The sequence below is a fragment of the Branchiostoma floridae genome, chromosome 12, assembly GCF_000003815.2.
Source record: "Branchiostoma floridae strain S238N-H82 chromosome 12, Bfl_VNyyK, whole genome shotgun sequence".
NCBI lineage: Eukaryota > Metazoa > Chordata > Leptocardii > Amphioxiformes > Branchiostomatidae > Branchiostoma > Branchiostoma floridae.
Genome location: NC_049990.1, coordinates 6,402,628 through 6,430,487, shown reverse-complemented (window position 1 = coordinate 6,430,487; position 27,860 = coordinate 6,402,628). Strand labels below are relative to the sequence as shown.

Sequence of the window (27,860 nt, the reverse complement as noted above, 5' to 3'; positions counted from 1 at the left end):
TCACTCAGCACCAGGGACAGCAGTGTCAGTGTGAATGTCATTCAGCACAAGTGTCAGTCTGAATGTCTTTCACAACTTGAAAATACTTCTATTTTCTAAAATCTTATTATTTGACAGGATTTGACGCTTTTCCCTCATGGAGACCAAACTCTGGTGGGAGACCGAGGCATCATGCTCAGTGGAGGCCAGAAGGCAAGAATAAACCTTGCAAGGTTGGTAAGCTTTTACATTGTCTGGTCACTTGCATCAGTACATAAAGCTGGCAGAATGCAAAGTGTACAGGGTTGGACAAGTTTTCTAAAATTCAATTGTCCTATCGGGCAAGCACATAAAAAATTTACTTGCCTGAACCAACTTTTCACTTACCCAAAATTTAAATGTCACTTTTATTTGCATTTTCACTTCCAGCAATATGATTGTCTATTTTTCTATGTTGACAATGGATTGATGTCATGTCATTGACTGTAAAAAGTAATAAGTATATTGAAATCTCACTTAAAGGAAAAAGTGAGGTAGGTCATGCACTTGACCGATCAGCACTTTCACTTGCCCTGGACAATAGGGCTAGTGGACTTGTCCAACTCTGGTGCAGTGTGTGAGGTGAAGCATAATGCTCTTCTGTTCTGCACTACTGCTTGCTTTTTTAGCCTCTTCTTGCTAAGTGTGTTTGGTTCTTTTAACGCAAAGGTTTGATGCTTGAAGCGCCTTCACGCTCAGAGCTGTCAACTTTATGGTAACATTTGATGTGACAAATGTAATCCTTTACAACATGTCCAAGCTGGGGGTAATACTGGGATCAACGGCAATCAATGGCATTTGATCCACATGGCCACTTGGGTTGCACTACCAATTGAGCCATGGGGACATGCTTGGAATATCAAAACAAAAGAAACAATTTTAAGATCTCATTTTTCTAAACTTTAAGTCATATATCTGTGCAACTGCAGAAGTTATAACAAAACTGAAAGTCTAATCATGTTCAAATGTAGCAATAAACAATGAAACAAGTTAGGATTTCTCAATCCTCATCTGTGTAGTGTTGACTGTTGACTAAATTTTACTTTCAGAGACGTTACAAAGAAATTTTTAACCCATATTTTACAGAGCGGTATACCATGATGCTGATATCTACCTGTTGGACGACCCCCTCAGTGCTGTAGATGCAGAAGTGGGGAAACATCTCTTTGAAAGGTAAAACTTTTACTTTAATTGATAAAAAAATGCTATGTGAAGTCAGGTTTTAGTGTAGTCTAGTACATGGTAAATAAAAAACGAATGACTGGTGTTATTCACCAGCAAGGTACACGTAAGACAAAGCCAATGTATGCACTAATCTCAACTATACCGTCTTGTGTATAACTGAATCAGATGTGAATGCTCCATGTCCATGTACAATCTTGCACCATGTGTGTCTATGCTATACATGTACATTAGGAGTATGTAACTGTACAGTACCACAGAAATCATTTAGTACAAGTCCAAAATACTGGTGATGGTGCTGTACCTAAATAGCCCTACACTCAAGTGTACATGTATAACTTATTTCTTAATTAAAAAAACATGTTATTCCTTCCACGGAAGATTCATCACCTGAAAAAGATATGGTTATTGAAATACTCACCACTTGTTATTGAAGATCCTTGAAAAGCATATGGGTTCTCTGTGTAAGGTACCTGAAGTTTAAATAAACTGAGTGTTTATTGATTTTTCAGTTAGTCTTGAAGACCACAGGTTACTTTGTCAAATCCTTCAGGTACAGGTCAGGAACTGTACCTTAACATTTAGGTACACATCCCTCACCTAATGTGTAACATCTATTATCATAATACCGGTACGTTTACGACGATTTCTCTAGCCATACTGATTTGACAAATTGTCAACGCATCATTTTCTCCAGTTACATGTTGCTGTTATAGGTTACCCTTGCCACTTCTTCTGTGTAGCTTTTCTGCCACTCTTGTCCTGCTAAAAGCGTAGTATTGTAATTGTAACACGCCGCGGAATTACACGGCGAACGGGCGCGTGGTTGGGAGGGGGTAAAAAATACCGGTAGGAAGAAACACGGCACAATTAACTGCCGCTATGTACATTTATACATCCTCTGATGTTCCTTCCTTTTCTGTCAGTAAATGCATAAAACATAAACCTGCATGAGCATACAAAATGTCATGAGAAAACGGACGTATACTGTCAAGAATTTTCATTTAACTTCTGTCCGTCACAACCGCTATGACGTAACACTTCACTGCTAGCGTAGATATAAAAATGGCGGGAAAATGGCTGCGTACGTTCAATTTTGCCCATTCAGTCGTAGATCCGGGCTATTATGCAACGGTTCTTCACACTTTTACATGAGTTGTAGGTCACCAACAGAAATTCAAGATTGTTGTTGAATCATGTTCGTCTTGTGTCGTGAGCATCTGTAATTATGATCTATAAATTTGGCAATGAATGTGACAGTGTGTTCGTCCCACGACGAGCTGCCTACCCCGAAAAAGATACTGAAAACTTTTGGCCTTGTTATCTTCGAATGCATTGTTATCGATGCTTTGTAAATGATGTATTGGACACCTAGATGTCTGAAGTGTGCACAGCTCAGAATTAACTATTGTTACATGTGTAGATCTCTTTAAGTTCCAGTATTTCTAATCTACCGGTATAAGTCTTACTACCGGTATTATGCCAATGCATGTTATGTACAAACTACATGATTGTTGTAACTTATGCTTCTACATGGCCTACATGTATCTAGATGTATTCAAGGCGCCTTGAAGGACAAACCAAGAATTCTGGTCACCCATCAGCTACAGTACTTACAATCGGCAAACAAGATCCTCATTTTGAAGGAGGTATGGACTTTCAATGGCTGATCTATTTGGAACCATTCAGAATCGGTAGCCAAACAGCAATTAAGTGTGCTAAATGTTATTAAAGGCACATTTCATTTCAAGATCATCCTAGCTACATGCAATGTATGTCATTGTTAGTGGTTTTTTTTTTTCATAACAGCATGCAAGCACTTCAATTCTTATACTCTGCTGTGCTTCTGTTATGCGAATTCATATTTCTGAACTTATTGTATGGAGTGGAGTTTGCTGAGCTAGGCTGCCTTGGTTTTTCATGTACATGTATTGCATGAAAATAACTCTCAATCGAAAACTGCTACTTATACAGTGAAGCAGGAAGAAAGTTGATATAATATATCTCTACCATGTAACTCTGAATGTCTGTACAGGGTGAACAGTTAACGTTGGGTACATACCAAGAGCTGGTGCAGTCAGGGGTGGACTTTGCCGAGCTGCTCAAGACAGATGATGAGGATGAGGAGCCTGGGGAAGAGCATGGAATTCTGGGAAGAGGTGGCAGTCTAAGACATCGCACACGAACCATATCTAACGGTTCCAAGGCTCTCTCCTCTTTATCTCTGGACAAGATAAAGGTGAATTGCCAGTCTTCGTCTTAAACTGTAAGGATATACAGTGTAGAATTGTTTGGCCGTGTTTCTTGAACCTTCTTCAGGTGGAATGGCCCACTAATGTATTGTCTGGATCAATTGGTCATGTACTAGAGGGGGTCATTCTACTTGAAGAAGACAGCGGGTCATTCTGCATGAAGAAGGTTTCAGATATAGTACCGTTATACTGCAGAAAGCCACTAAGAGGCCCATTATCAAAGTTGAGTGTCGTTTTCCCAGTCCCTACCTACCTACATTATAAGGATGAATGCACAGCTTCTCGAGTTGTGCTGTGCATACATAAACACAAACAGACAAACACAAACGTCACCGAAAACATAACCCTTTGGGCAAGGGTATGAGTAGATTAATTAAGAATAAAGAGTTAACATCTTTAGTTACTGTAACTGTAACAATGTTTTCAAATCAACATCCAGTAACAATATTTTCCGATCCCTTCAGCTTGAGGAGAAGGCCCCCCAGTTGGAGGATGAAGACAGGAGAGAGGGCGTGGTGGGGTGGTCTGTGTACAGGGACTACTCCACTGCAGGGACGGGCATAGGGGGGATCATACTGGCAGTGTTTCTCAACATCGCTGCAGAGGCGCTGTTTATTATGACTGACTGGTGGATGGCATACTGGTGGGTACTGTAAATTTTGAAGTGTTTGTCAATGAGTCACTCCAAATTTTCCTCCAACAGTGACAGTTTTTAAAGGCAAGGTACATAGTACCTTAAACTTTCAATGTCTTGCTGCACATCTTGTTCATGGAGTGTGACCTAGTGTGGCGAGATTGTTTAGATTTTTTTACATTGCCATCGAAACAAAATTTTCTCTATCATTCAGGTATTACAAAGAATTATGACTTTTCTAAAAGCAATTGTCTGCTGTATGCTTTGGGGACAAAATTAGCAAGACATCGTGAAGTCAGTGGCATACTGTGAGAGTTTGACTGAATTGAGATGAGAAAAACCATGCAGGTCCCAGTTCATTGCAATTTCAACATCAGTAGAGATTAGTCTACTTAAAACAGAACAGTCAAGCCTGTATTAGCGGCCACCTCTGCATAGCAGCCACCTGGCCATTGCGGCCCCTTTTTGTCGGTCCCTTGGATTTTTCCCCATTGACCTAGTAAGCATTAGGAAATAGTCTATAGCGGCCACCTCTCCAACGCAGCCACGGCCACACGATTTCCGGTCCCACAGATACAGAAACACTGCCTATTGCGACCATACCGCTATAGACAGGTTTGACTGTATGCATATTCTAAAGACTAAAACCCATGATCAACTGTCACTGATCTAAACGTACTTGTATGTACCCAAGAAATGAGTCATATATCTTATTCTCCAGGGCCCAAGAGGAAGAGGACTATTACCGAGCAACCCACCCTGCAACAACATTACCTACCAATGGGGTCAACACTACGTCACCAAACAACATGACCATACCAAGTAGGTTGTGTGAAATGCTTCATTACCTTTGTACTGGGGGGCCACCAACTCAAACCACAGCCCATGTTAGCACAAACAGACACATACAAATATTCCTTTTTCCCCCAAAACTATACCAGAGTGGAATTCCCTGCCTGGCACGGTAGTGGCAGCTCCCACAGTTGGGTACTGTACATGTATGCGCAGCTTTTCCAAAAATGTTCTCAGTGTGAAATTGTACGACAAATGTTACCGGGCCCTAACAAAGACTTATTAAGTTCCTTTTCTGTTTACAGCAATTAGTCGGCACTCTGTGATAACTACATGTAAACGTGGCGAGATTTATGACACCTTTTGATATAACCTCTGTGATTACTCTACTTTTGTCTATCCTCCCGTGAACACATCATAGGAGTCGACGTGAACCGCAACATCTACGTTCTGGCGGGAACAACAGGAGCGCTGGTTCTGTTCAGCATTTTCCGCAGCGCATGGATGTACTTCCTGTGCATCAAGTCCAGCCAGAAACTTCATGACAGGATGTTCCGCTCTATCGTCAGGGCACCTGTCCTGTTCTTTGACTCAAATCCTGTTGGTAAGCACAGCTAGTTACTTAATGATAAAGGAATAACTAACTTGATTATGTGCCATTTGTTTCTTTTGGTAGTTTCATTTACTTTTGTCTCATAGTCTAACAGACTTTTGTACTGTTTTATGAACTGCTTGGTCTGAATACACTGGGAATCTCCATTATTCCTATAAAATTAAATGTAATTGTGAAGAATTCTTCAACACGCTTGAGGTGTGGCTCTCCTTGGACATTGATCATTGATCATTCAATTGCTTGTTCAGTGACACAAAAAAGGTATGAGTCTGTAATGGCCCTAATTTGGCTAAGCACCTCGGGTCGTTCCTATTCTTCTTGATACATGCGTTATGTTCTTTTACGATGACATTATGAAGTATATTTTACTCGGAACCTTTGTTGTCCTAAACCTTAGTTTGAATTCTTTTATTTGTGATTATAGAAAGTTGTATTTTTCTTTCCTCTTCCCAGGGCGAATCTTAAACAGATTCTCCAAGGACTTAGGACATCTGGATGATCTTCTTCCGGCCACCATTATGGATGTTGTTGTGGTGGGTAGAGCACTTCCACAGAACGTATCATAAAAAGTTCTGTTTGCATATATGAGGATGATATTGCGTCTACAGTTCTCAAATGTTGCATCGGAAAAGATAATACAACAGATTAAATTCTGATGCAACGTTGACCAAACATCCAAGAGAAACCATGAACTACTGTAACAAGACAACTCCAGGACCTGTACATATACATGCACAGTCATACATATACTCAGGACAACATACCTACATGTACAAAGAGGACATGAAATGCTTGAACAAAATAAAAATGTATGCATGTTGAACTTTGTAACTTTCATTCAACACATGCAAATTGCTTACCTCGAATTTTCGGTTGCACATCCGTCAACCTTCTTCAGGAGTTACTCTGAGCACGTTACCTTTGAAACATGGGACGCAAGTAATGAACATGTGTTATGATTTTAAAGGATAAATACACTGAATACGTTGTTCAATTTGTTGTTTCCTTGTCACATTCCAGATCATGATGCAGGTTTTGGGCGGTGTGATTCTGGCCGGGGTGATCAACCCCTGGGTGTTCATACCGGTGGTGCCTGTGGTGCTCCTCCTAGTGGTCATACGGAGGTACTACATGAGAACCTCTAGGGACATCAAGAGACTGGAGGCCACAAGTGAGTTTAAGAGAACATCAGTAACATTATGATGGATAAAAATTTATGTAGAATTTTGTAGAAAAACATCTTCTGTATTCATTCCACATTCCACCCTGTCATTATTATAAAGTGACTGCTTCAGTGGGAGAGGTTTTGAATCGTGTTATACTCCTTAGAGTTCTGTTGTCATACAGTATGAGGATAATGATCATGATGATAAAAAGAATCTGATCATTTCTGCCACCCTACAAGGCATGTAGACCATCTACATGTAGTACCATCCTTGTCTGCCAGGGGGTACTAATATCCAGTTTTTTTCCTTCAGCCCATAGCCCAGTATTCTCGCATTTGTCTGCCATACTGCAAGGCCTGTGGACCATGTTACATTACATGGACACTGTACCATCCATTTTTTTTACAGGGGGCACTAATATCCAGTGTTTTTCCCCAGCCCATAGCCTAGTCTTCTCCCATTTGTCTGCCATACTGTACATGGCCTGTGGACATGTCCACACTGCAGTACCATCCATTTTTGACAGGAGGCACTGATGATATCCTGCATTATCCGCAGCCCAGTGTTCTCCCATCTCTCCGCCACCCTACAAGGCCTGTGGACCATCCGAGCGTTCGGTGCCCAGGAGAGTTTCCAACAGGACCTGACAGTGTGAACCATGTGCATTTTGTTTATGTAGTACCATCCTTCTCTGGCAGGCGGCACTAATATCCTGCAGTTTTCCCCAGCACGAAGCCCAGTGTTTTCCCATCTCTCCGCCACCCTACAAGGCCTGTGGACCATCCGAGCGTTCGGTGCCCAGGAGAGTTTCCAACAGGACCTGACAGTGTGAACCATGTACATTTTATTTTGTTCATGTTGTACCATCTTTCTCTGGCAGGCGGCACTAATATCTTGCATTTTTCCCCAGCCCGTAGTCCAGTGTTCTCTCATCTGTCCGCCACCCTACAAGGCTTGTGGACCATCCGAGCCTTCGGTGCCCAGGAGAGTTTCCAACGGGAGTTCCACGCGCACCAGGACCTGCACTCGGAGGCCTGGTTCCTGTTCCTGGCGGCCAGTCGGTGGTTTGGGATCCGCATGGACTGGCTGGCAGCCATCTTCATCACTGCTGTGGCCTTCTGTTCTGTACTAGCTGCTCAAAGTATGTGAAACTTATGTTCAATAACATGATACATTTTTTGTAATACAGTCAAATCTGCAGTGGCCGATGTTCTGTACTGGCTGCTCAGAGTATGTGAGACCTTCATTATACAAAACTTTCAAAACTTTGGCACTAGGGGTGGGTACAGGACACGGTTCAGGTCCGGACCTGTGGTACAGTAAGTTGGTGACACTGTCCATAGGCTTGAAGTTTCAGGAACTGAATTCAGCTTTTGTCCCTCACAAATTGTCTGATACTGGAAAGAGTTGCAATTCTTTGGTCCACAGTTAGATGTACTAGTATTTGTTGGAAACAGCATAGGATTCAACCTACTTTACATTGAATCTGAGTATGTACTGTAAATAGTGTCTGTATTTTTTACCAGTTCAAGAGTAACTTTCCCCAAAGTAGACTTCTGAGGCTCATGATGATTTGTGTTCCAGGTCTGGACAGTGGTCTGGTAGGGTTGTCCCTGTCCTACGCCTTGATTCTGATGGGAGGGTTCCAGTGGGGGGTGAGACAGAGCGCTGAGTGTGAAACTTTGGTAAGTCTTGGAGTAAATTGTTGTTATTCGACACACTCTGAAAGTTCTACACAGAAACCGTAACAAGAACAGTATGATGGTGCTAGCTACAATAATTACGATGCTATTTTACCAATATTTCCGGACAGACACTGGTGTCAAACTGCAATCCAATAATTTGAAAATATTTTATATTTTTAAAATATTGCATTTTCTAGCTTTATTGCATTCTGTCTAGTACTTGATATCCCTCAATACCCTGTTATTTAAAAACAACTGTTACAGAATGATATACATTCTGTACGTTTCCCCCTTAGTTACCCCAAGAACTAGCCTTGTACTATTCTGTATGGAGAAAAGGAACTGGTAGAAACAAGAACCTTGTACTTGATCATCAATAAATATGAATGAAATTAATAAATTCACACAATTTGATCATTCCCCCCTCCCCCAGATGACCTCAGCAGAGAGAATAATCGAGTACTCCAAGCTTGACCAGGAACCCCCCCTGGAGAACGACTACAACCTCCCCCCCAACTGGCCTGTCCACGGCATCATCACATTCGAGGGGGTCAGTTTCACCTATTCCCCAGATGGTCCAAAAGTTCTGAAAAATCTCTACGGCTGCATACGTGCTAAAGAAAAGGTAGGTATAGAGTCAGCCTTTTGCTGATCATTATCCAGTGGTTCTGTGGATGGGGGGTTTGATTCCAGGGTCGGTCTCTGTTCACACATAATGGTCACGTAAAGCTAGTGGCCCAGTGTATAAGGGAGCTTCAGGTGTGAGCTGCAAGTACTAAACATCTACAGAAGAGTAAGGGTAAACTGGACGTTCTTGACGAAATACATGAGCAAGAGTGATGCCATGTTTCGCTAGCTACAATTATTACATGTAAAAAGACTTGGTTGAGGATGACTGCTTTTGTGTTTATCCCTTTTTTTTTCTTTTTTTTTATTCACATTTCTTTAAAGAGGATGAGACGGAAAGGAGAACCTGCTTAGCGAGGTCTTCTCCTCATGTACATAAACAAAATAAGGACACACATACATGGCTACAAAACGCTAAATAACAAAGTCAAGAGATAATGATAACGACATGAAATAAAACAACAAGGAATCAAATAACAAAGTGACGTGTTTATCGCTTTACTTCTGAATGAAGATTATAACTCGAGTGATGTTAATGCTAGTGTGTGTGTGTATAAGTAGAAATTACTGATTGATTTTTAAGATGTTTTTTGAATGTGTGTATAGGTCTTTGCCAAAGCGTCTTAGCAACTTTTAAGATTTAAATTGCAGTGGTACAATCTTTAAAAAATGTTGACACAATTTAGGGTAGTTAGTAGCTATTGGTCTAAGGAATATGCAGGAAATAAAAGTTTGGGCTTCATATCCTTGTTCAAATTTTTTAAATCCATTATTTTGTTGCGGTCAGGTTGGAATTGTGGGTAGAACAGGCGCGGGAAAAAGCTCGCTGATGCAGATGCTGTTCCGTATGGCAGAGCCCCGCGGGCTGCTCATGATCGACGGGATCGACATCACCCAGATCGGCATTCACGATCTCAGACGGAGGATATCGGTCATACCACAGGTCAGAGTCTTCAGTTAACTTCCTTCACAAGGTTCTAGCTAGTGCATTTTAGCGTAACAGGCCACTGCGCTATAATTTGTGACTACCACGCTAGAATGAAGATCGCTACAATAATTTTCAACTAGCGTGGTGATACATTGCTATCATTTACTTGTTGAAAAATGTCTAGTCAAATAAGAAAAATGATGATATGCCACTCCAAACTGACCAAAAAGCCCAAATTACATGTTATATACCTGTGATATTAACAAAGTCCCCTCATGTGTACCCTTACCATGCCAACTTTTTACTCTAAATTTTCAAAATCTCAAGACCCCCCTCTGCACCAGCAGAGTAACCTTTGCCTACATTGAAAATCCTAAATCAGCGCGCCCCAAAAATTAACACTCCTGCTCCTGAAATATGCAAAGGAGGGTAAGTCATATACACGTATGTTCTTAAAGGCAAGGGTGTGAATGTTGTGCAAATTTTACAGGATCCTGTGCTGTTTTCTGGAACTTTGAGGAACAATCTCGACCCATTCAGCGAGTTCACAGACAACCAGTTATGGGGAGCATTGGAAGAGGTATTGTCAACTTTTCTTGTATTAAATGTTTTGTCTTGTGTATTTTATAATAATTGTATAAACAGATGACCCAACAATCTTTTATGCAAGTTGAAAGTCGGTTTGGGCAAGTAAATTTTTATGCAACTGGGCAAGTGAATTTCAGAAAACTTAATAAACCCTGTAGTAATTTTTTTTTCACATTTTCCCCTCACCAGGTCCAGCTCAAGCCAGTGGTTGAAGAGTTGCCAGGAAAGCTTGAATCAGAGTTGGCTGAATCCGGGACTAACTTCAGTGTGGGCCAGAGGCAGCTGGTCTGTCTAGCCAGGGCCCTGCTCAGGAAAAACAGAATTCTCATCATCGATGAAGCTACAGCAAATGTGGATCCAAGGTACCTACGATATAGTAATAAAGGCAATCTAAGAAGATACTTACAATGTATACTCTAGTATAAACCAGATTCTTGATATCTAAGTGTTAGAAAGATAATAACATGTCTGTCGTCGTACTTGTCTAAGAAGCTGATGTTGGAATTTGCCTTTTTTGAAGCTGCAAATTGTGTGTGTGCCACATCGACATTCTACATTGCTTCGTGTGGTACACCCAAATGTTTTTGGTGCACCCAATTTAGCTAATCTAAAATAATTGAATTTCAAGCCCAGCATTTTCATGATGATTTTAAGTTTGCGGTGAGGAGGTTACTGCCAAACAGCAGACCACCACTAAAATTTAAACATTTACAGTATCTTGGAGACTTGTCAAAGTGATACAAGTGAGTGATTGAAAGATTTTGACCTCCATACACAGGAGTACTAAACTGATATGTTACCAAACACACACAAGTTACTATTGTGTCTGTTTTATCTGTGACAGTATCATATCATATCGTATCGTATCTCAAAAGGTTGTAGACTCAAGATGTTAATGATATGGTGATTGTTGTAATGATGATTCTACATAAATTATAAATGTATTTGTATTAATTTTGTAGGACTGACCAGCTGATCCAACAGACCATCAGACACAAGTTTAGACACTGCACAGTGCTGACCATCGCCCACAGACTCAACACTATCATAGACATGGACAGGATCATGGTAGGTTGTCACTCACAAGTGTTTTATCTTAACTAGGTTTACTTTCATGTATATCAACTAAACCTGAGTTACATGTAAATGTATGTTCAACTTGTTGTTGTTGTTTGTATTGCATACCTGTTAAACTACCTTATGGGGTAGCACACCAGGCTTGTACTGAAAAATACAAGCTGTATATCCAGACAGATTGTATCTTTTGACTCACACTGGACAGGACACATTCGATAAGTGCGGTGGTTTCCTTTACGTGCCTGAGGCATAGCTCTCCTCGAACACAGGACCTCCATTTAACGTCTTTACAGAGGGACGGATGTACATTGTATACTTGTATTGTGCCATTTTTATTGTTTGTACAGTATGTATAGTGTTCCACCATGCTGAGCCTCCCTTAATAGCTCTTAGAAGCAGAGTTTAAAATGAATTTTATAATAAAAACATTGATAGACTAACCTAAGACAAATGAACGAAACCAAATTTGTTAACAGATTAGTTTCTGAAAAATTCGAAAGTACAAATGTAAGTTGTCATAATCATCATGGAAGCTCATCTGTGTTGGTAGTAATCTTAATAGAACACTAATCTTTCTTCCAACACAAAGTTATACATGGATGAAGTTTTCATGAATTCAACAAGCAGACAGTAGTCTTTCTTCAGGGTCAATATCATCAGTATTGATCCTGAAGAATGTGACAGCACCTGCAGACTATAAAGCTGCACACCTGTTTGTACAAATGTAGGTTTTAGATGGCGGACACATCAGGGAGTTTGACGAGCCGTTCTGGCTGCTGGAGGTGAAGCGGCACGGCTGGTTCAGTCGCATGGTCGACGAGGAAGGGCCGGAAAAGGCCGCCATGTTACGGACGATGGCAGAGCAGATCTATCGCGAACGCAACCCAAATGTTCAAATGACCTGGCTCTAAAGGCAGACATCAGTTAATGATTGTTTTGCTGCTTACATGCTATGGTCTGGTATCCATCCTACTCTAGCTCCATTTTGCTCCAACTGTCGCTCTTCATGGAGAAAAGTCTGGAACTAGTCCCCATGAAACATTTGGCCCTTACTTCCTTCATTATGTTTTTTGGTGTGCACGGCACATCTGCTTTGGTGGAAAGCACTTATTTTTGCACAGCATGATTTTCACACACACAAACAAACACACACACACACACACACACAAATACACACACACACACACACACACACACACACACAAATAAACACACACACACAAATACACACACACACACACACACACACACACAAACAAACACACACACACACACACACACACAAACACACACACACACACACACACATACACAAACACACATACACATACATGTACACACACACACACGCACACACATACATACATTGTACACACACGCACATACACACACACAGACAAAACAAAATTGGTTCCATTGGTAGACTAAGGTTGCTTGTGCTGGTGAACCTTAAAGGCAAAAAATTTAAATTTTAAACAGGCAAAAAGAGACTGTAACATTTCCTATTACAGTGACTCTTGGACCAGTGAACATGCAAAAGATGGCTTAAGTTTCCACAAGAGCTAAGTCTGCCACATTCTAAATCATCTGCATTGCAATAACATGCATTTTAACCTCTAACGTTAATTTCATATATTTCAGCAAGCTTTGTCTCTTCATTCATGGCATTGTATTAAACTTATTGATTGTTTTGATTTCTAACTTTCTTTCCTTAGGTGGATTTGCATTCATGTCTTGTGCTTTTCCTCAAAATGCATCCATAGGATCGCGGTGCCTTCTCGTCTGACTTTCTGGTGGCCTCCTTGTATCAAAATAGCTGATAATGAATTTTGAGTTCACATATAATCCAGGACTAGTACATGTTATTATGTACTTGTGTGCAAATGCTGCAATTAAGGTGTTGCCTTCTTCTATGCAACTTTAGGTGGTGTAAGAACTTTACACAATTGTAATTGAGACTACTCTATATTTTGTATTTAAAAATGTTAACTTAATTTTCAGTGCTTGTAACATCAACAGTTACTCTAATAATTCCACCAGGTGCCATAATACCACCACTTCAAACATAGTTGTAGAGGCCTGTTCAAGATTGTCTTGAACTCCTTATTAAGTGTATAAACCTCAGGAGTACATATAAATTTTTCATTGGTACATCAGACTCTTTAAATCAATATGAATTCAGTCATTTTTTCTCATGTGGTGTTATTGTTGCATCCTGTGGACTTTAAAGAGTTGATGCTAGATATTGTCGTGTGCTATCTGCAGATTACTAAAAATTTGATCCCTACTTGTAGGTAATAGACGAGGGGAGAATACGAGAGTTCGACGAAGCCCACGACCTACTGCAGAGGGAGGGGGGACTCTTCGCCAACATGATGGACCAGGTTGGCGGGAGGGCCGCGGCCGAACTCCGCGAGAAGGCGGAGAACCTGTACAAGCTGAGACACAAGAACGATGAGATCTGGGACCAGATAAAGGACAGCCAGAGGATACACCTGGCGAACTACCTCCCGTCCTCCGGGTACACACATATCCAGATCGAGACTAGCGTATGACAGCATCACGAGGGATTCAATGTTTCATGGAAAAGAAATCACTTGAATTTGGAAATTAGATACATTTTCTGGTAACATCAACAACAAATGGAATTATCACAATGTATGTATGCATCTGTGCCAAGCATACACCGTCCTCCTTTTATTAGACATATGTCCATCATAACTTATTCTCCATACTCAAAGTCAATGGTCTTTCAGTCTAATATTTACAGCCTGACCCATACAAAGATCTCAAAAGAATAGTATTCAAGATATAAGACTGTTTTGTACATGTGTTAACTGACTTGACTAATATGTATTTTTTTGTCCTCAATGTCTTTCCAAATGAAAAGTGTTGGAGGCAACAAGTGTGAAATTCTCAGTTCCATGACACTTAAAATGGTTGCAAGAACTATAGATACTACATTCTCTTTCTCTTTTTTGGCTGCACATTCACTGCTATCTGTTGGACAAAATGTAATCTGTGTGTCAGGTACAAGTGATGTATCAAATGGAATTCTCACTTTTCTATGCAATCATAAGTTATTGTAGGGGGTTAATTCATCAAAATTTGGTAGAAAAAATTAGTCATGTCTTTATATTTTTGTTCTTTCACACCTTCTTCGTAGACTTTGGAAGACCTAACTCATTTGGGTTTAAAATGCATGTACCGATACACCTTACAAAAAATTACTTGAACCAAAACTTTTTTTGATATCCATGTAATCATGTCAGTGTGGCCTAAAACTAAAGTAAAAGTTGACTGTAGGAAATGCTGCTTAAATGTTTCACATAATGTAGTCATGTAACCATGGATCTTACAACCCAATGACACTTTGATGTACACAAACACAAACATTTACAAAGTTATTGCTGCTTCATGCTATACATTCTGTACATGACTGTCATTAGTATAAATAGAGAAATTCTATGCAATACTTTTCAGTTTAGTGTATGATAATTCAGCAATATTTTTGTCAAGCGGAATCGCTGTATCTGTGTGGTAACTTATTCTTAGAAGCAAATTACTGATAAGAAATTCTCTATTTTTCATTTCTACATGATACTTTGAGCACTGTATAGAGAGTATGGCATAAGTGGAGTAAAGTATTGTAAGATATTGTAGTACTACAGGCAAAGAATTCTTTGTTTACAGCTGTGTGTCAAAGTAAAAGTCTATCCGGAATATTTATTAAGGACTGGTCTTAAAAGATTTGTAGCCGTCCAGGAAAGAATCACATTGTCTTTGGTGGCTAAACCAAACAATTACAGTCTCTATATCTTATGTAACTTTTTCAATTCAGGTTGTGTTATTTTCGTTTCCTCCAGGACGTAATGGTTCTAGTTGTAAAGTTCCGTTTATCAGGTATCTTCAGTTAGCTACATGTATATTTGTCCATACATGGTGAAGGGAGATATTGTTGTAGTATTTAAGCATCTAACAATTTTGTAAATTTTGTTTTCAATGAAGAAACACACGATAAAATGATGGAATTATTTGATGTGTACATTTTGTACTTAATGGAAAGGGTGTACTCAAAAGACGTCACTTTAAACAAATACCCTGGTACATTTTTATATGCATGTCTCTTGAGACTTCGTCTTGTTTTATTTGGCATCAATTCTAAATGTGTCCTTAATATGTTATCTCAAACAAGATTAAATAACTTCACTACCTCGAAGTTGTCAATTGTGGACGACGACAACTTCTGCATGCATCCTTTTCTCAACTGTACTGTACAACCTGACTACAACGCTCTACCTATTTACGAAATTTCAAGAACCTGAAACAATTGGTTGAACCTCATTGTGGGTACTCCAAACGACCTGACAATACTGTGTGGATTTAGGCATTAGTCGTATTGGCTCTCAATGTTAACTACAACACCATTGGACCCAACAGTCACCCAAGCCAAACCATACTTCCAATACTCCAAGTAACCTATTACACTACTGCCCCTCTGCAATAGTCACATAACTGCGGACAAACACACCAACTGATTGCAATACCTCAGCTTTCACGCCGGGGGCAACGACCCAGTCAAGAAATGGCAACTGGTGACATCCTCTATTTCCCTACTCATCCCAGCAACATCTTGTATTTCAGGTCTATCTCACTAAGGTTCTTCTAATTTTGCCATATATTAACAACTCTTGCCTGGTCATACACACTACTGTCTTGCATACATTAGCACCATGGGGAATTTGTAAATTCAATGTATTCTTTGCATGATATGTACATGTACATGCAAGGAGCAAATATGTCGCCTATAAGTGCTTTCCATGTGTCTTGTGAAAGCGTTTTGAGGGTTTCTGACCACATCATAGCACCATGTACAATCCTGTTCTCACTACAACAAACTCAGGAGCTTGGACAGCTGGTTTCTGAATCAGTTTCGTCCTCTTCACTGCTGCTGCGATAGTCCCCGCACAACTCCAGCCAGTCCTGGGCGTAGTCTGCCAGCTGGCTGTCACGTCCATAGGCAATACTCAGCAACGTTTTGGCCTGCAAGATATGGATTAATATATCAAGTATCCACACATGAATCCCCTTTATCTTGATATTAAAAGCCTCCTTTCACAAAATTCCTGTCACAAATGACAAATAGCCGATCATGGCCTCCCAACCTTCTCTTCATCTTCAGTGAGAATTAGTCGTAAGCAATGTCATCTGAGGAAATGCGATCTGAGGAGTGAACTGAAGCTAGAATGGATTGCAGCCTCCTGCCAACCAAGTGCCGTCCTTGGTTGGGGAGTGGTCGGGAATCACGTAAAGGGAAAGTCCTGAAAATCATCTAATACCAGAAATGCTTGGAAAAGGAAGAGTGCATGTAAGGCCTCCGATGTTGTGATGTTTCATGTTACAGCTTAACAGGGTCAGAGAATGCTTACCTTATTAAATGAAGATAAAAAAACGTTTGTTCTATTCATGCATCGAAGGTCTAGGTGCAGGTCGTGACTAACAAGATACAAAAACATATACTTGAACCAATGTTTAAAAAAAAGATATATGTATTTCGTAGTGGACAAAAGTGCTGTACTGCTGTATCCGAGTAAACTCAACGTCTTAATTAGTACCTTTCTTAAGCTGGTGACTGCAGTTTCAATGTCGTCCAGGTGGTAATAAGCCTTGCCCATCTTGTAGTACAGAAGTCCGGTGTCTGGCTCGTTAGGCGGCAGGTAGAGCCTGGGAAGACGGAAGCAATTGCGAAATTTTGTAATAGATCAACAAAGAAATGGACCATTTATAATTAGAGACCGGCGTAGGTGATACGAAGCCATGGCTCCTTTCATGCTCTACTTACACACATGCCATTATTGAACTCCGTTAACCTCAAAGAAACCTGCGAATACACACCAAGACAAACGAACAAATAGACAGAAAGAAACAATATCTCCGTGAATCTTCGTTTTAACAGAGACAAAAAAAATTGATTGCAGTGCACTGGTGCCTTACCCGAATGCCCGGTCCAGCCTCTTGCCGTAGTCGATGGCTTTGGTCCACTCCTCAAGTTTGACCGATGCGGCGAAGGCGCCCACCAGAATCCGTACCACGTGGATGTTGTCCGGGTGCAGAATCTTGTCAAGTTCAACCAGGCAGTTCTCACGGAACAGCAGGTCAAATTCCACACTTGAGACAAAGTCAAGGTCAACCAAAACCGAAGAACTACCGACTTCAATCGGTATGTCGCTGTATGTCGCTACCTGCTTCTTGACAATAATGCCAGTCACTGTTATACTGATGTCCTTGGACATTTCGGTATCCTTCTGTCACATTCCTCAGGGCAACAATGACTGGTGCTGTCCCTGAGGTAAATGGTCACATCTGCATCTTAAGAAGTAGCTCATACTGTTTAGTCTCTAGCTTGTTAATAGATAATATTTACGCATGGGACCGCATTTGTAACACTGCATCAGAGACAACTGGACTGGACTGGACAAGTCCCATCCTCATGCCTGAGGGTCAGGGACTATGGTAGCGTCCAGTATCAGTATCAGTACCAGAGACAACTAGCTGCAGTGCAAAGTGGAACCAGCCATTATTGCCCTGAAAAACGTGACAGGTGTTACCAAAACGTTTATAGTAACGTTGTAGTTACTCTTTGGTTCTGAATAAAGAACAGTTCTAAGGTCTTCAGTCATTCATCATTCAACATGGTGAAATTATTCCAGTGCTTCGTCGTTTTTCACTACTTTATTACAGAGGATATCAGTGGCCCAGACTCTAGGCTTGTGGATGACGTCATCCGCATACTGTATGTAGATCTCCAGATCTTCGTAGAACTCCGTGGTAAAGTTGGAATAACCACAGGAACCACACTTCTCGTAACGATCACCTGATACAACAACAAAAATACTGTTTGAATATTGTTACTTAATGTTAGCGTTTTAGAATGCAATACAATTACTTAACATTTGAGCATACTCGAATTAATATCCCTTAAGTGAAATCAAAACAGACATATTTCAAGATATTCATTGGCGTAACAAAAAGTACAGCAACGTTTGTAAAGTCAAGTACAAACCTTAAAATAGAAATACAAAATAAATCTTTGCATTTTATTTGCCAAGCAATAAAGGCTAACATGAGAAAATCCGTAATACAATGTTGACTATAGGACTATGCGTGGGTTTCAGTAATTTTTCTAATGACAAATCAATATTCAAGATATAACGTTACAGGTGTAATATCGTATCGTGAGTGACTTACTACCAGTTGGTTTCACCTGCCCCTGACAGCTCGGACACTTAACTGACTTCATGGTGGCGTCCTGGAAACGGGGACACGTCATGAGTTGTAAGATAACGGAACTACCTGATAGCACTTTGAATACAGAATCCTCTGATTTTCCCTGAAATATTACGACTTAATTGTATGTGCAGAAGTTCCAATAAACACTCTTCCTGTTGATTAGGCGAGACTACTGTGTTATATCATATTGCGAACAGTACGTATACATGTGTATATATAGACATCAGATTCCAGAGGATCTTTGGTCAATAGCTTACAGTACTAGTAAGTGCACTTTCCCGGCCCAGTCCTGTCTTATTGCAAGGGGGTTAGCATAGCGCCAACGCAACAGTCATCGTTCTCAACTGGTTAGCATCCGCTGTACATGTGGGTCAAGCAAACATGTCGATGTGTATTAGTTGCATCTATTACAGTGTATATATGTGTGTGTATGTAAAATGTAATTGGACTTACCCTATCAATATCTAAGCAATGGGGACACTGACATTCGAAGAAATACTTCCTGAGTTCGTCCCGTCTTTCGTGAGTGACGTTACCTTTCTCAGTGTAGGAGTAACAGACCTGAATAAAACATTGGAATAAAGTCAAAAAAAGTTTGAATTCGACACAGAGTACTTTTCCCAAATATAAACATGATAGAATGCTTGGATCACAGCAATACCTAACTTGCAAACCCTCAGTTTAGTCAGTTAATTAATTGACATTCCTCTGTCACCTTATCCTATATTTGCCAGAAAATATGTACCCACTTTATGTCTTTTCACACAGCTTTGGGTTGTTCATGTGAGGAAGCTCACGGTTCAAAGCTGGGCAATCAAGAAGGGTCATGATACCTCCTCTCCAGGTTGTATGTCCACCAGTGCCCTGATCTGCAGGGTGGGTCCCCGGAACGTGGACACACAGTTCGACTTGCAGCTGTGGTTAATCATGGCGGCTCTGAAATCACAAACCATATATCTGTCTTCCTAGGTCAATATATATATATATATATATATATATATATATATATATATATATATATATATATATATATATATATATATATATATATATATATATATATATATATATATATATATATATATATATATATATATATATATATATATATATATATATATATATATATATATATATATATATATACCACTGCATTTTGTATTGAGTAATGATGTTAGATTAATACACTAGTGCGGATAGTTACTACTAGTTGTTAGTATGACATGTTTGTGTTATTTGCCATACATTGTACTTGATGCTATCGTTGTGCAATCAACTTTGACTTTGACTTTGATTTTATATTATAAGACGATGAATGCTAGACGTCCAGGTAATAAGATACGCCCAAAAGCATTTAATCAAGCAACTGGATATGATTTTTAGAAACGGTCAGGCGGTTCAGATACACAGTGCCGCTGACGAAAGGTAGTGGATACTATCTGAAACAACTGACCATTTCCAAAATCATATACAGTTCCTTGGGTAAATGCTTTTCAGATTTTGGCGTATCTCATGTCAAATGTCTGTCGACATATGGGTGGTACACTTACTGAGGGTACAGTCCAACTCCAATTTCCCGCAAGTCCAGATTGTGTATGGCAAAACAGTTGCACGTGGTCTGGAAAATACACGATGAAGTTTGAAAACAAACGAAATCAGGATGACTTTGTTTCCGACTACTAATTTAAACCGAGGGATTAGGTAGGTAGATAGGTACATGTATTCTTACGAAAACACATAATTTTGTACACTCGGATTTTCCTTCCGATCGAATGAAAGAGGGAAGGTACTCAGTCTCATTTTACACTTATTTATTTAAACAAAGGAACGTCAACATTATCATATATGATTAACATCACTAGTAGATGACTATCACCTATCCAAAATTCCAACCCAGATCTCTCACTGATAAGTTTGATCTACTTACACCGGGATGGACCCTTCTCTTTTCGATAAGTGTGGTGGGTTCTTTAACATGCTATCCATGATCGAAGTTAGATGCTCACTTCCACTTGAGTAAAGTGAAGAAAGTAGTGTTAAGTCCCTGTGTAAAGTGCCTTTCCAAGGGCATAACTTCGAGGCCGAACCAGCACCCTAACCATTACACCACACGATGCCACACGACAATACCTTGCCGTACAGACTCTCCAGCTGGGCCCTGTCTGGGAGGATGTCTTCATTCACGAAACGAGACAATTTCTCCAGCTGAATCTTCAGCTCACTGCTGTCCTTTAGTTCTTCAGTATCTTCAGAGGGCGACAATAGTGCGAAGTGTTAGATGACTAAGACTAGTACTGTTCGTATATTCTAAATCAATGTTGTTGTTTTCTTACTTCAAACGAACATTATCCTCATTAAAAAAACTGTATTCATATTCTTATGAGTTTTCTTTAAACCAAAAACATGGACAAATTTGAATTTCGTCATAGTGACGTTATTTCAAACATTCAATGACAGAGCTAGATCTTTAGAGCTATCTAGACTCACGTGGACACAAGTCGCAAAGGGGACCCAGGGCGCCTTGTTCATATTTCCTGGTGCTCTATAGAACAAAATAAAAAAGAATTTTACATATTCGGTGAACAAAAAAAAAACTTGAATTGATAGTTCATTTGAATGATTGAATGATTTTTGGAATATTGAATCATTAAAAAATGATTATCAATAAACCAATGACGGAATAAGTGAACGAATGAGTGAAGGAAAACTTAACAAAGAAGTGAATGTACTTGTCTGTATAAGATCCGCGCCAACAGTCTCAGGTGGAAGGGCAGCTTCATAAGTCGCCGGTAGCCGCCACATTCTGACAGGTGTTCTCTGTGGGCAGCTTTCTGTGGAACACAATAAATGCGTTATAAATGCGTTTCCGACAGTTGTAAGACAATGGAATACTTAGATCAACGATACATGTATTTAGTCTTCATTATATATTTCAGACGATTTTTTTTACGATTGCATGACTTTTCGAGGACATTTAGAAACAGGAGTCTGGTAGCGACAGTCTCATATTAGCAAAATTTTTTAGCGTAGCGGATATATGGGACCAGGCTGAATTAGATTAACATACGTTATATGCATACGTGCAAATCCCCCCTACAGACAAAGAAAGAATCGACGACGCAAACGCTGGTATATGTCTTCCCTACCTGGCAGTCCTCGTCACAATATTTCGCTATACCACACTTTGGGCATGTCAGAAGTAGCTCCGGGCTGAAAACACACAAACACACACTTTCAGAAGTAAACGTTTTTTAGTAATACAACTTCATAGGGTGTAATAACTGTAATTTTCTTTGCACTTTTCTATTAACAATATACATTTTGTATCTGTTTTACTGTAATCATTTTAGCCAAGAAGGTTATGTTTTCGGTAACTCTCGTAGGCTTTGTGATCGAACAGCATAACTAGAGAAGTTGTCGATTGATCCGTATGATATTCGGTATGAAGGAGAATTTTTTTATTAAAGACACCCTAGCGACTCTCAACGGTACTGCAACACGACCGGTTTTATTGTATCTTTATCAAACGAGGCAATGTACTTATAAATGGGTGTCCATGCTGTAACTGATAACGTGGACACTATAGATCACTATACGTCAGGTCTAGTCTTGAGATCTATGTTGGTATTCTAACCATCCTGTCTATGATATGGCGCAACCGACAGCGCTTGAATTCGAATACTAGTATCAAAGTGCAGAATCCAGAACTAAGAAATGTCAGATTATTTGCTCAAAACATTAGCTGTTACACCAAAAGCAGTTACTCAAGCAACTGGACATGACTTCGGAAACGGTCAAACATTTCAGATAGCATCCACTATCTTTCGTCAGTGACACTGAAGTGACCTTATTACCTGGATGTCTAACCTTCATCGACATATCAGCTGTTAAAACTTGCCTTTCTATTTTGCTTGTTTGTTTGTTTATTTGATGGAATTGATCTGACCTTCGAAGCTCGGAGTTTAAGTGCATATTTTTAGCGAGATGTTCTTCGTGACTTTCGCCCTTTTAGGACGAGCGTGCTGCGGAGCGAAACGGGATACCTCCCGACGGAACAGGAGATTGAAATAACATGCCTCCAGTGAGGACGCCGCGGGGCCAGTGTTTGCAGACCCAGATAAAATATTGTTCTTTCTCACGCTCGTATGGGGATTCCAAGTCATAAACTTTGTCCAATGGGTTATAAAGCGATTTAATTCTGCAAGATAATAACCGAAATAAAACAGTTTAATCAAAATGTACGTTCATTACGTGCATTGTTTTATCTTAAGTTTGTATATCTTTTAGGGGAGTCGGCCTCGTAGAGGAACTTGATTTCTGTTGCCGACTCCCCTCAGATTGTATCCAATCTGCGAAGTCGAATAAATAAATGAATGAAATAAAAATTAATTCCAAATATACAGAAAAAAGATCCATTAATCCTTTCTGCGGTTATTCTCTTTCAAAGTCTGCAACAAAATCGGCCCCTACAGGTCCAAATCTCCCGCTAGGAGGACCAAATTTAACGTACACCACTTCCTCTTCTCACTTCTGCCCCAAGAACTATCTACCACCCACATATCATGACCACAGCATGTTCAGGACACGAGATATCGAAACCGAAAATTTGTTTGCAGTATCTTATAAAGCCGCCTTTATAAGGTACTGCAGGGGTGCCATTATCGAACTTGACAGATCACAGCTTCTCGATCTACCCTGTCTACTGTCGCACACACACACACACACACATAAACGGAACCTAAAACATAACGTCTTGTCGAAGGTGATCATGACAAAACACAGGCCACAGTCATACATACAGGGACGTCTACATTACATGACTGTTAGTAGTAATAAAACTTTTGAAGGGCAGACTCGAGGCCTCGGCAAGGACAAAATACGGGTCAGATGTCAGATACAGAAAAATTTACAGGAAAGCTTGGCATTAAATGTTGTTTTTGGACAGTGGCTCGTTCATGGTTATTATTCTTTCAATGATAAATTCTGCAGTCTGTTCCTTTATGCCCTTTCTCTTTACTGCTAATCTTCCAGAGTTCAGAAAGTATAAAAGTAACGGGGTCTCAAAAAGTATAAACCAAGTCGCGCAAATATACACCCAAAACATACAACATTTCACACATACAGTAGTCTAGAGGCCTGCATGTGTGTACATAGGCTAGATATGATCGTGACTTTTTAAAAGTTGATAGTTTATACAATGATAGATGATAGTTGGCCATCGTGTGGCCGTGCATTTCAGAGGTTGGTTGTCCTCTAAATAAATTGCTTCACTTGTTTCGGGTGGCTTGCGACTGGTCTATTCACCTAGCCTGGGTACCATCCGGTTAGTACTTCGCTCCTATGTTCGCTTCTAGATCTGCTACCCAGAACAGCAGAGAAGCGACTGTATATAGTGTAAGATAAATGTCAGAGCGAGAAGCGACAGTTACTATACATAGTGAATGATAAATGTCACAGCGAGAAGCGACAGTTTCTGTATATAGTGTATGATAAATGTCAGAGCGAGAAGTGACGATCACTGTATATAGTGTATGATAAATGTATATGTCACAGCGAGAAGCGACTGTATATAGGAGCGAACTACTAGCCAGGTTAGAATATTACCCCAATACAGCCAAGAAAGAAACCAAACGCTGTGTCACCCTTTCGACGGTGTCTGTCCAACTACCGTTACCCGCGTGCGTTCGGTCACGTAGGTTTCGTCTGACAATTTCGTGTCAGATGATATAATATCGTGTCCTGTTTGTTATTTTTAGCTTGGGACTGGAAGCCAATACCTTCTAAAACCAACCACAAGTCCTAAACAACAAATTCTTACAAAATCAACTTTAAAAACTAGAGAATGCATCATGAGCTTTGTAAACTTTTAGAAAACTGTTACATCTACTATCCGTTAAACTTTCTTTTATATATATATATATATTATATATATCATTTTAGCGTTTTGGTTATGAGAGACATACATTCAGGGCTACCCAACTAGAGTATGCCTTTTACAAAGAGCTAGCAATTGGGACGGTAGGAATACACAAAATACAACAGAACATGTGTAACAGTTATCAACAATTACGTCTACTTAACAATAAGATCATGGATATAACGTTAAATACCTTTGTTCTTCAAGGCAATAGTGGCAGCGCTCTTCTTCTTGCCCCTCGAGTAGAGTGAAACAGTACGGTTCTTCCTCTATGATGAGTGTTCCCGCCTTGATCGGTGGCCCGTTCTTCTTACATCGCAAACCTCGTCCCTTGTCGGGCGACAGAAAAGTCTCCACGTGTTCGCGAACCATTTAGAAAACCGAACAGAGACGAACGTCTTTAAAAATATAAAGTTAATAATTCTAGCTTTTAAGCTGCTTCTGATGTGAACCGTCACCCACTGGAACATTCGAGAGGCAGTGATAAAACATTATGTTGTTTCACATCTTTTGATTTCTGGCAATTTCTGTGGTGTTTTTTTTTCAAAATCCATTCATAACGCTTGTTTTCCTACCTTCAAAATCTTTATATGTTCATATGGGCCAAATTGTCGATGGAAATGCTGAAATATCTTCAGGTGCCATCAATTTTGATATTAATGTCTAGCAGCCAATGTCCCAATTTTAAAGTCGTGGTTCCACGAAACAGTGATATGCGTGTCCCACCCTAACATGCCTGCGGTTATATGATACTCGCTCCACGCAACGAAGATGATTTAAGCCGAAGGTTGTGTTAAAAGGGGACAAATGATTTACTACTTTTGCTGATCCGAAGATTATTTTAACCCTCCAAACTGCTTATAGAATGACTCATGATCATGTTGACCTCTAAGTACTCTTTTACCTTCAAAACTTTGAAAATAGTTTTAATATATATAAGAAGAAGTTTATTTGCAAGTTCATGCCCTAGGGCTATTGCAAGTCCATGGAATAAACATAGTAGATATACAAGTGACAATGGACAGTTATGAACCGTATTCTACTCTAATGCTAGTATTGGCTATGTCTAAACAGGTTGGGTTTATTATTAATATTATATTCATATATCGCCATTTAGGAGATGGTGAATGGATTAATAGAAGTGTCCTTCGGGATGATCCATTTAAACTTTCAGAATGTTCAGTCAAAATGTGAAATTTTGAATCTTCAGTATAGAACTTTTAGCCAAAATCCTTCATAAGAATTACCCAAACGACCCCCCACCCTCGGCATTGGAATATATTTCATAATTGTGGTTTCGTAGATATCAATCAGATATGGATTGTCTTGATAAGCACCCATATCCTTGCCCAGGGTCAGAGATAAGGCCCAGCTTAACAGAAGGTGCCTGGTATATCTCGGCTTATGATACCAGCGGTCCCTTTAGGGTACTAGTATTTACTAACTACTGGCCTGGGTTATATAATTGGCGCGGCCTAACTATATAAGGGCAGATGCTTTGACTGCAGGACAATCTAAAATTTATCACTTCGTGTGTCTTGACTTTCCAACAGAGAGAACTTATGTGTTGTATTCAAATATATTAAGTGTTTTCAACGCGGGGATGCAACGGTTAAGTTAGATTTAATTTATACTGAATAAGACTGTACTGTTACAATTTAAAACTATTGTCCGTAGACTTGATATACATATTAAAAATATCAATATAGCAATGGATATAGATTACCCCGCGGATAAAGATGAACTAGCATTGCTGTTGATGTTTTGCATAATTAATGTAATTACACTTATGATTACTGAAAAATAAACCTGATTAATGCTAATTAACACACGAAACAAAAACCAACCCCGTAAAACTACTACCGAGTGCCATAGTTAACCCGGTCGGCGCCGAGGCCCAAGTGCACCGAAGAGGGCCCTCCCGATCCACGATAGACATGCGTACCGGGTTATTGCAATGGCCGTATCTTCACATCATATACAATACACGTGCGTACTGTAGAATCAACAGACACGAAGCCAACGTATGATGATTTTGTGCTTATATATTTTGAAAGCTACATGATTTCTCCTCTCATCTGCTTGAATGCCACCGACCTTTGCCATGACCATAATCTAGGTCAATGTCAACGTTAAATAAAAATATCGTAAAGCCTGATATCAATATCTGTAAGGAGAGATTTGCGTCTCAACTTTCGATTAGAAAATGTCAAACGCGTTCCGCTGCATGCAAAGGCTTCCGTCGTTTAGCTGGGGTTAAACCGTAAACGTTCATTCTGCTTTGGGAACCAGGCTGCACTTCCTTCCTAAACCGCTTGGTGAATAATATCGTACACATCATGGACCGCTAGGGACCGTTTATTCTGCTCCGCCGAACTGCTGGATGCACTTACAAAACAAGGCCATAGCACATTCAGGTCAAAGGATACAAAAAAACGGAGTTTCTGCTGCAGTACCATGGTCACATGCCAGGGGGCCCAAAATTGACAATGACATTTTTCTTCCCAACACCTACCCCAAATATCATCGTAATCCATCCAGAGGTTCTTAAGTTATAATCGAATCAACGTTAACATGGCCTATTATTAATGGCTGGCAGAATGTACGGCGAGGTCACTGTACATAACAGCGATGTGGCCCGGTAATGTGCTTTAGATTCTTATCACATACTAGTACTAGTCTTGTCCTCAACTTACATAATGGCCCAGTAGTGATACGATACCTGTCCAACTGGTTATGATTAAGGGCTTTGAATAGGTTTGAAGGACAAGAAGTCTATGTTAACAACTGTACATAGTTTGAAGAACGAGTGAAAGAGACACATCGTCGCCGGTCATTGCAAGCTTGTGTTTCGAGTACTTTGAAGTCGATAGTGCAGCGAAAGGTCCACGTGCACGTTGTTGTGACGTCCGACTGTCGAAACTGACAGGTAACGTTACGGTAGGTCAACGTCATTGCTGTTTGAGTTTGAATCTTCGTACATTTTTGGTAGTATCAGAAGTATTGATAGGCACATGCAACAAGGGCGGAATGGGTCTCATTTTACTCCATTTATGATTTGTAACGTCATATCTCGCCATAGCAATGGAGA

The 27,860-nt window shown here is 40.0% G+C and overlaps 3 protein-coding genes across 6 annotated transcripts in view; 1 reads left to right on the top strand and 2 right to left on the bottom strand.

Moving 5' to 3' along the window:
* The window catches only part of LOC118426883 (multidrug resistance-associated protein 4-like), a 30,021-nt gene extending 14,342 nt beyond the window's left edge, over window positions 1-15,679 (top strand). For all 4 annotated transcript variants that reach the window (XM_035836465.1, XM_035836464.1, XM_035836462.1 and 1 more), the window contains exons 13-29: window positions 118-212; window positions 1,105-1,191; window positions 2,753-2,849; window positions 3,236-3,439; window positions 3,917-4,095; window positions 4,808-4,908; window positions 5,300-5,482; window positions 5,945-6,024; window positions 6,512-6,662; window positions 7,568-7,798; window positions 8,242-8,342; window positions 8,776-8,967; window positions 9,757-9,912; window positions 10,388-10,477; window positions 10,675-10,847; window positions 11,448-11,553; window positions 13,857-15,679. In XM_035836465.1, coding sequence (XP_035692358.1) covers window positions 118-212; window positions 1,105-1,191; window positions 2,753-2,849; window positions 3,236-3,439; window positions 3,917-4,095; window positions 4,808-4,908; window positions 5,300-5,482; window positions 5,945-6,024; window positions 6,512-6,662; window positions 7,568-7,798; window positions 8,242-8,342; window positions 8,776-8,967; window positions 9,757-9,912; window positions 10,388-10,477; window positions 10,675-10,847; window positions 11,448-11,553; window positions 13,857-14,117 — 2,487 coding nt within the window. In that variant the 3' untranslated portion in view covers window positions 14,118-15,679. The remainder of the gene's footprint in view (window positions 1-117; window positions 213-1,104; window positions 1,192-2,752; window positions 2,850-3,235; window positions 3,440-3,916; window positions 4,096-4,807; window positions 4,909-5,299; window positions 5,483-5,944; window positions 6,025-6,511; window positions 6,663-7,567; window positions 7,799-8,241; window positions 8,343-8,775; window positions 8,968-9,756; window positions 9,913-10,387; window positions 10,478-10,674; window positions 10,848-11,447; window positions 11,554-13,856) is intronic.
* Window positions 15,680-16,461: 782 nt separating this feature from the next.
* On the bottom strand, window positions 16,462-17,855 carry LOC118428077 (N-lysine methyltransferase SMYD2-A-like). Its single transcript, XM_035838044.1, has 3 exons — window positions 17,557-17,855; window positions 17,178-17,286; window positions 16,462-16,605 (listed from the first exon to the last, which is right to left on the bottom strand). Exons 1-3 carry the CDS (start codon window positions 17,853-17,855, stop codon window positions 16,462-16,464), a joined length of 552 nt encoding a protein of 183 aa, XP_035693937.1.
* An 881-nt stretch (window positions 17,856-18,736) lies between these two features.
* LOC118428130 (histone-lysine N-methyltransferase SMYD3-like) lies at window positions 18,737-25,231 on the bottom strand. The gene is made up of 9 exons (XM_035838113.1): window positions 24,963-25,231; window positions 21,999-22,062; window positions 21,582-21,683; window positions 21,340-21,394; window positions 20,983-21,098; window positions 20,403-20,470; window positions 19,686-19,788; window positions 19,306-19,413; window positions 18,737-18,871 (listed from the first exon to the last, which is right to left on the bottom strand). The coding sequence occupies exons 1-9, from the start codon at window positions 25,139-25,141 to the stop codon at window positions 18,764-18,766; spliced, it is 903 nt and encodes a 300-aa protein (XP_035694006.1). The 5' UTR covers window positions 25,142-25,231; the 3' UTR covers window positions 18,737-18,763.
* Between the last annotated feature and the right edge of the window lie 2,629 nt (window positions 25,232-27,860).

Coding starts and splice junctions, on each gene's coding strand:
- LOC118428077 (XM_035838044.1), bottom strand. CDS start 17,855: ATGTCCAAGGACATCAGTATAACAGTGACTGGCATTATTGTCAAGAAG. Junction 17,287..17,556: donor AGGCTGGACCGGGCATTCGG/GTAAGGCACCAG, acceptor CCGTCTTCCCAG/GCTCTACCTGCCGCCTAACG. Junction 16,606..17,177: donor CAGTCACCAGCTTAAGAAAG/GTACTAATTAAG, acceptor CATATCTTGCAG/GCCAAAACGTTGCTGAGTAT.
- LOC118428130 (XM_035838113.1), bottom strand. CDS start 25,141: ATGGTTCGCGAACACGTGGAGACTTTTCTGTCGCCCGACAAGGGACGA. Junction 19,789..20,402: donor GGAGTTGGACTGTACCCTCA/GTAAGTGTACCA, acceptor TTGTGATTTCAG/AGCCGCCATGATTAACCACA. Junction 18,872..19,305: donor ATTGCTTAGATATTGATAGG/GTAAGTCCAATT, acceptor CCCCGTTTCCAG/GACGCCACCATGAAGTCAGT.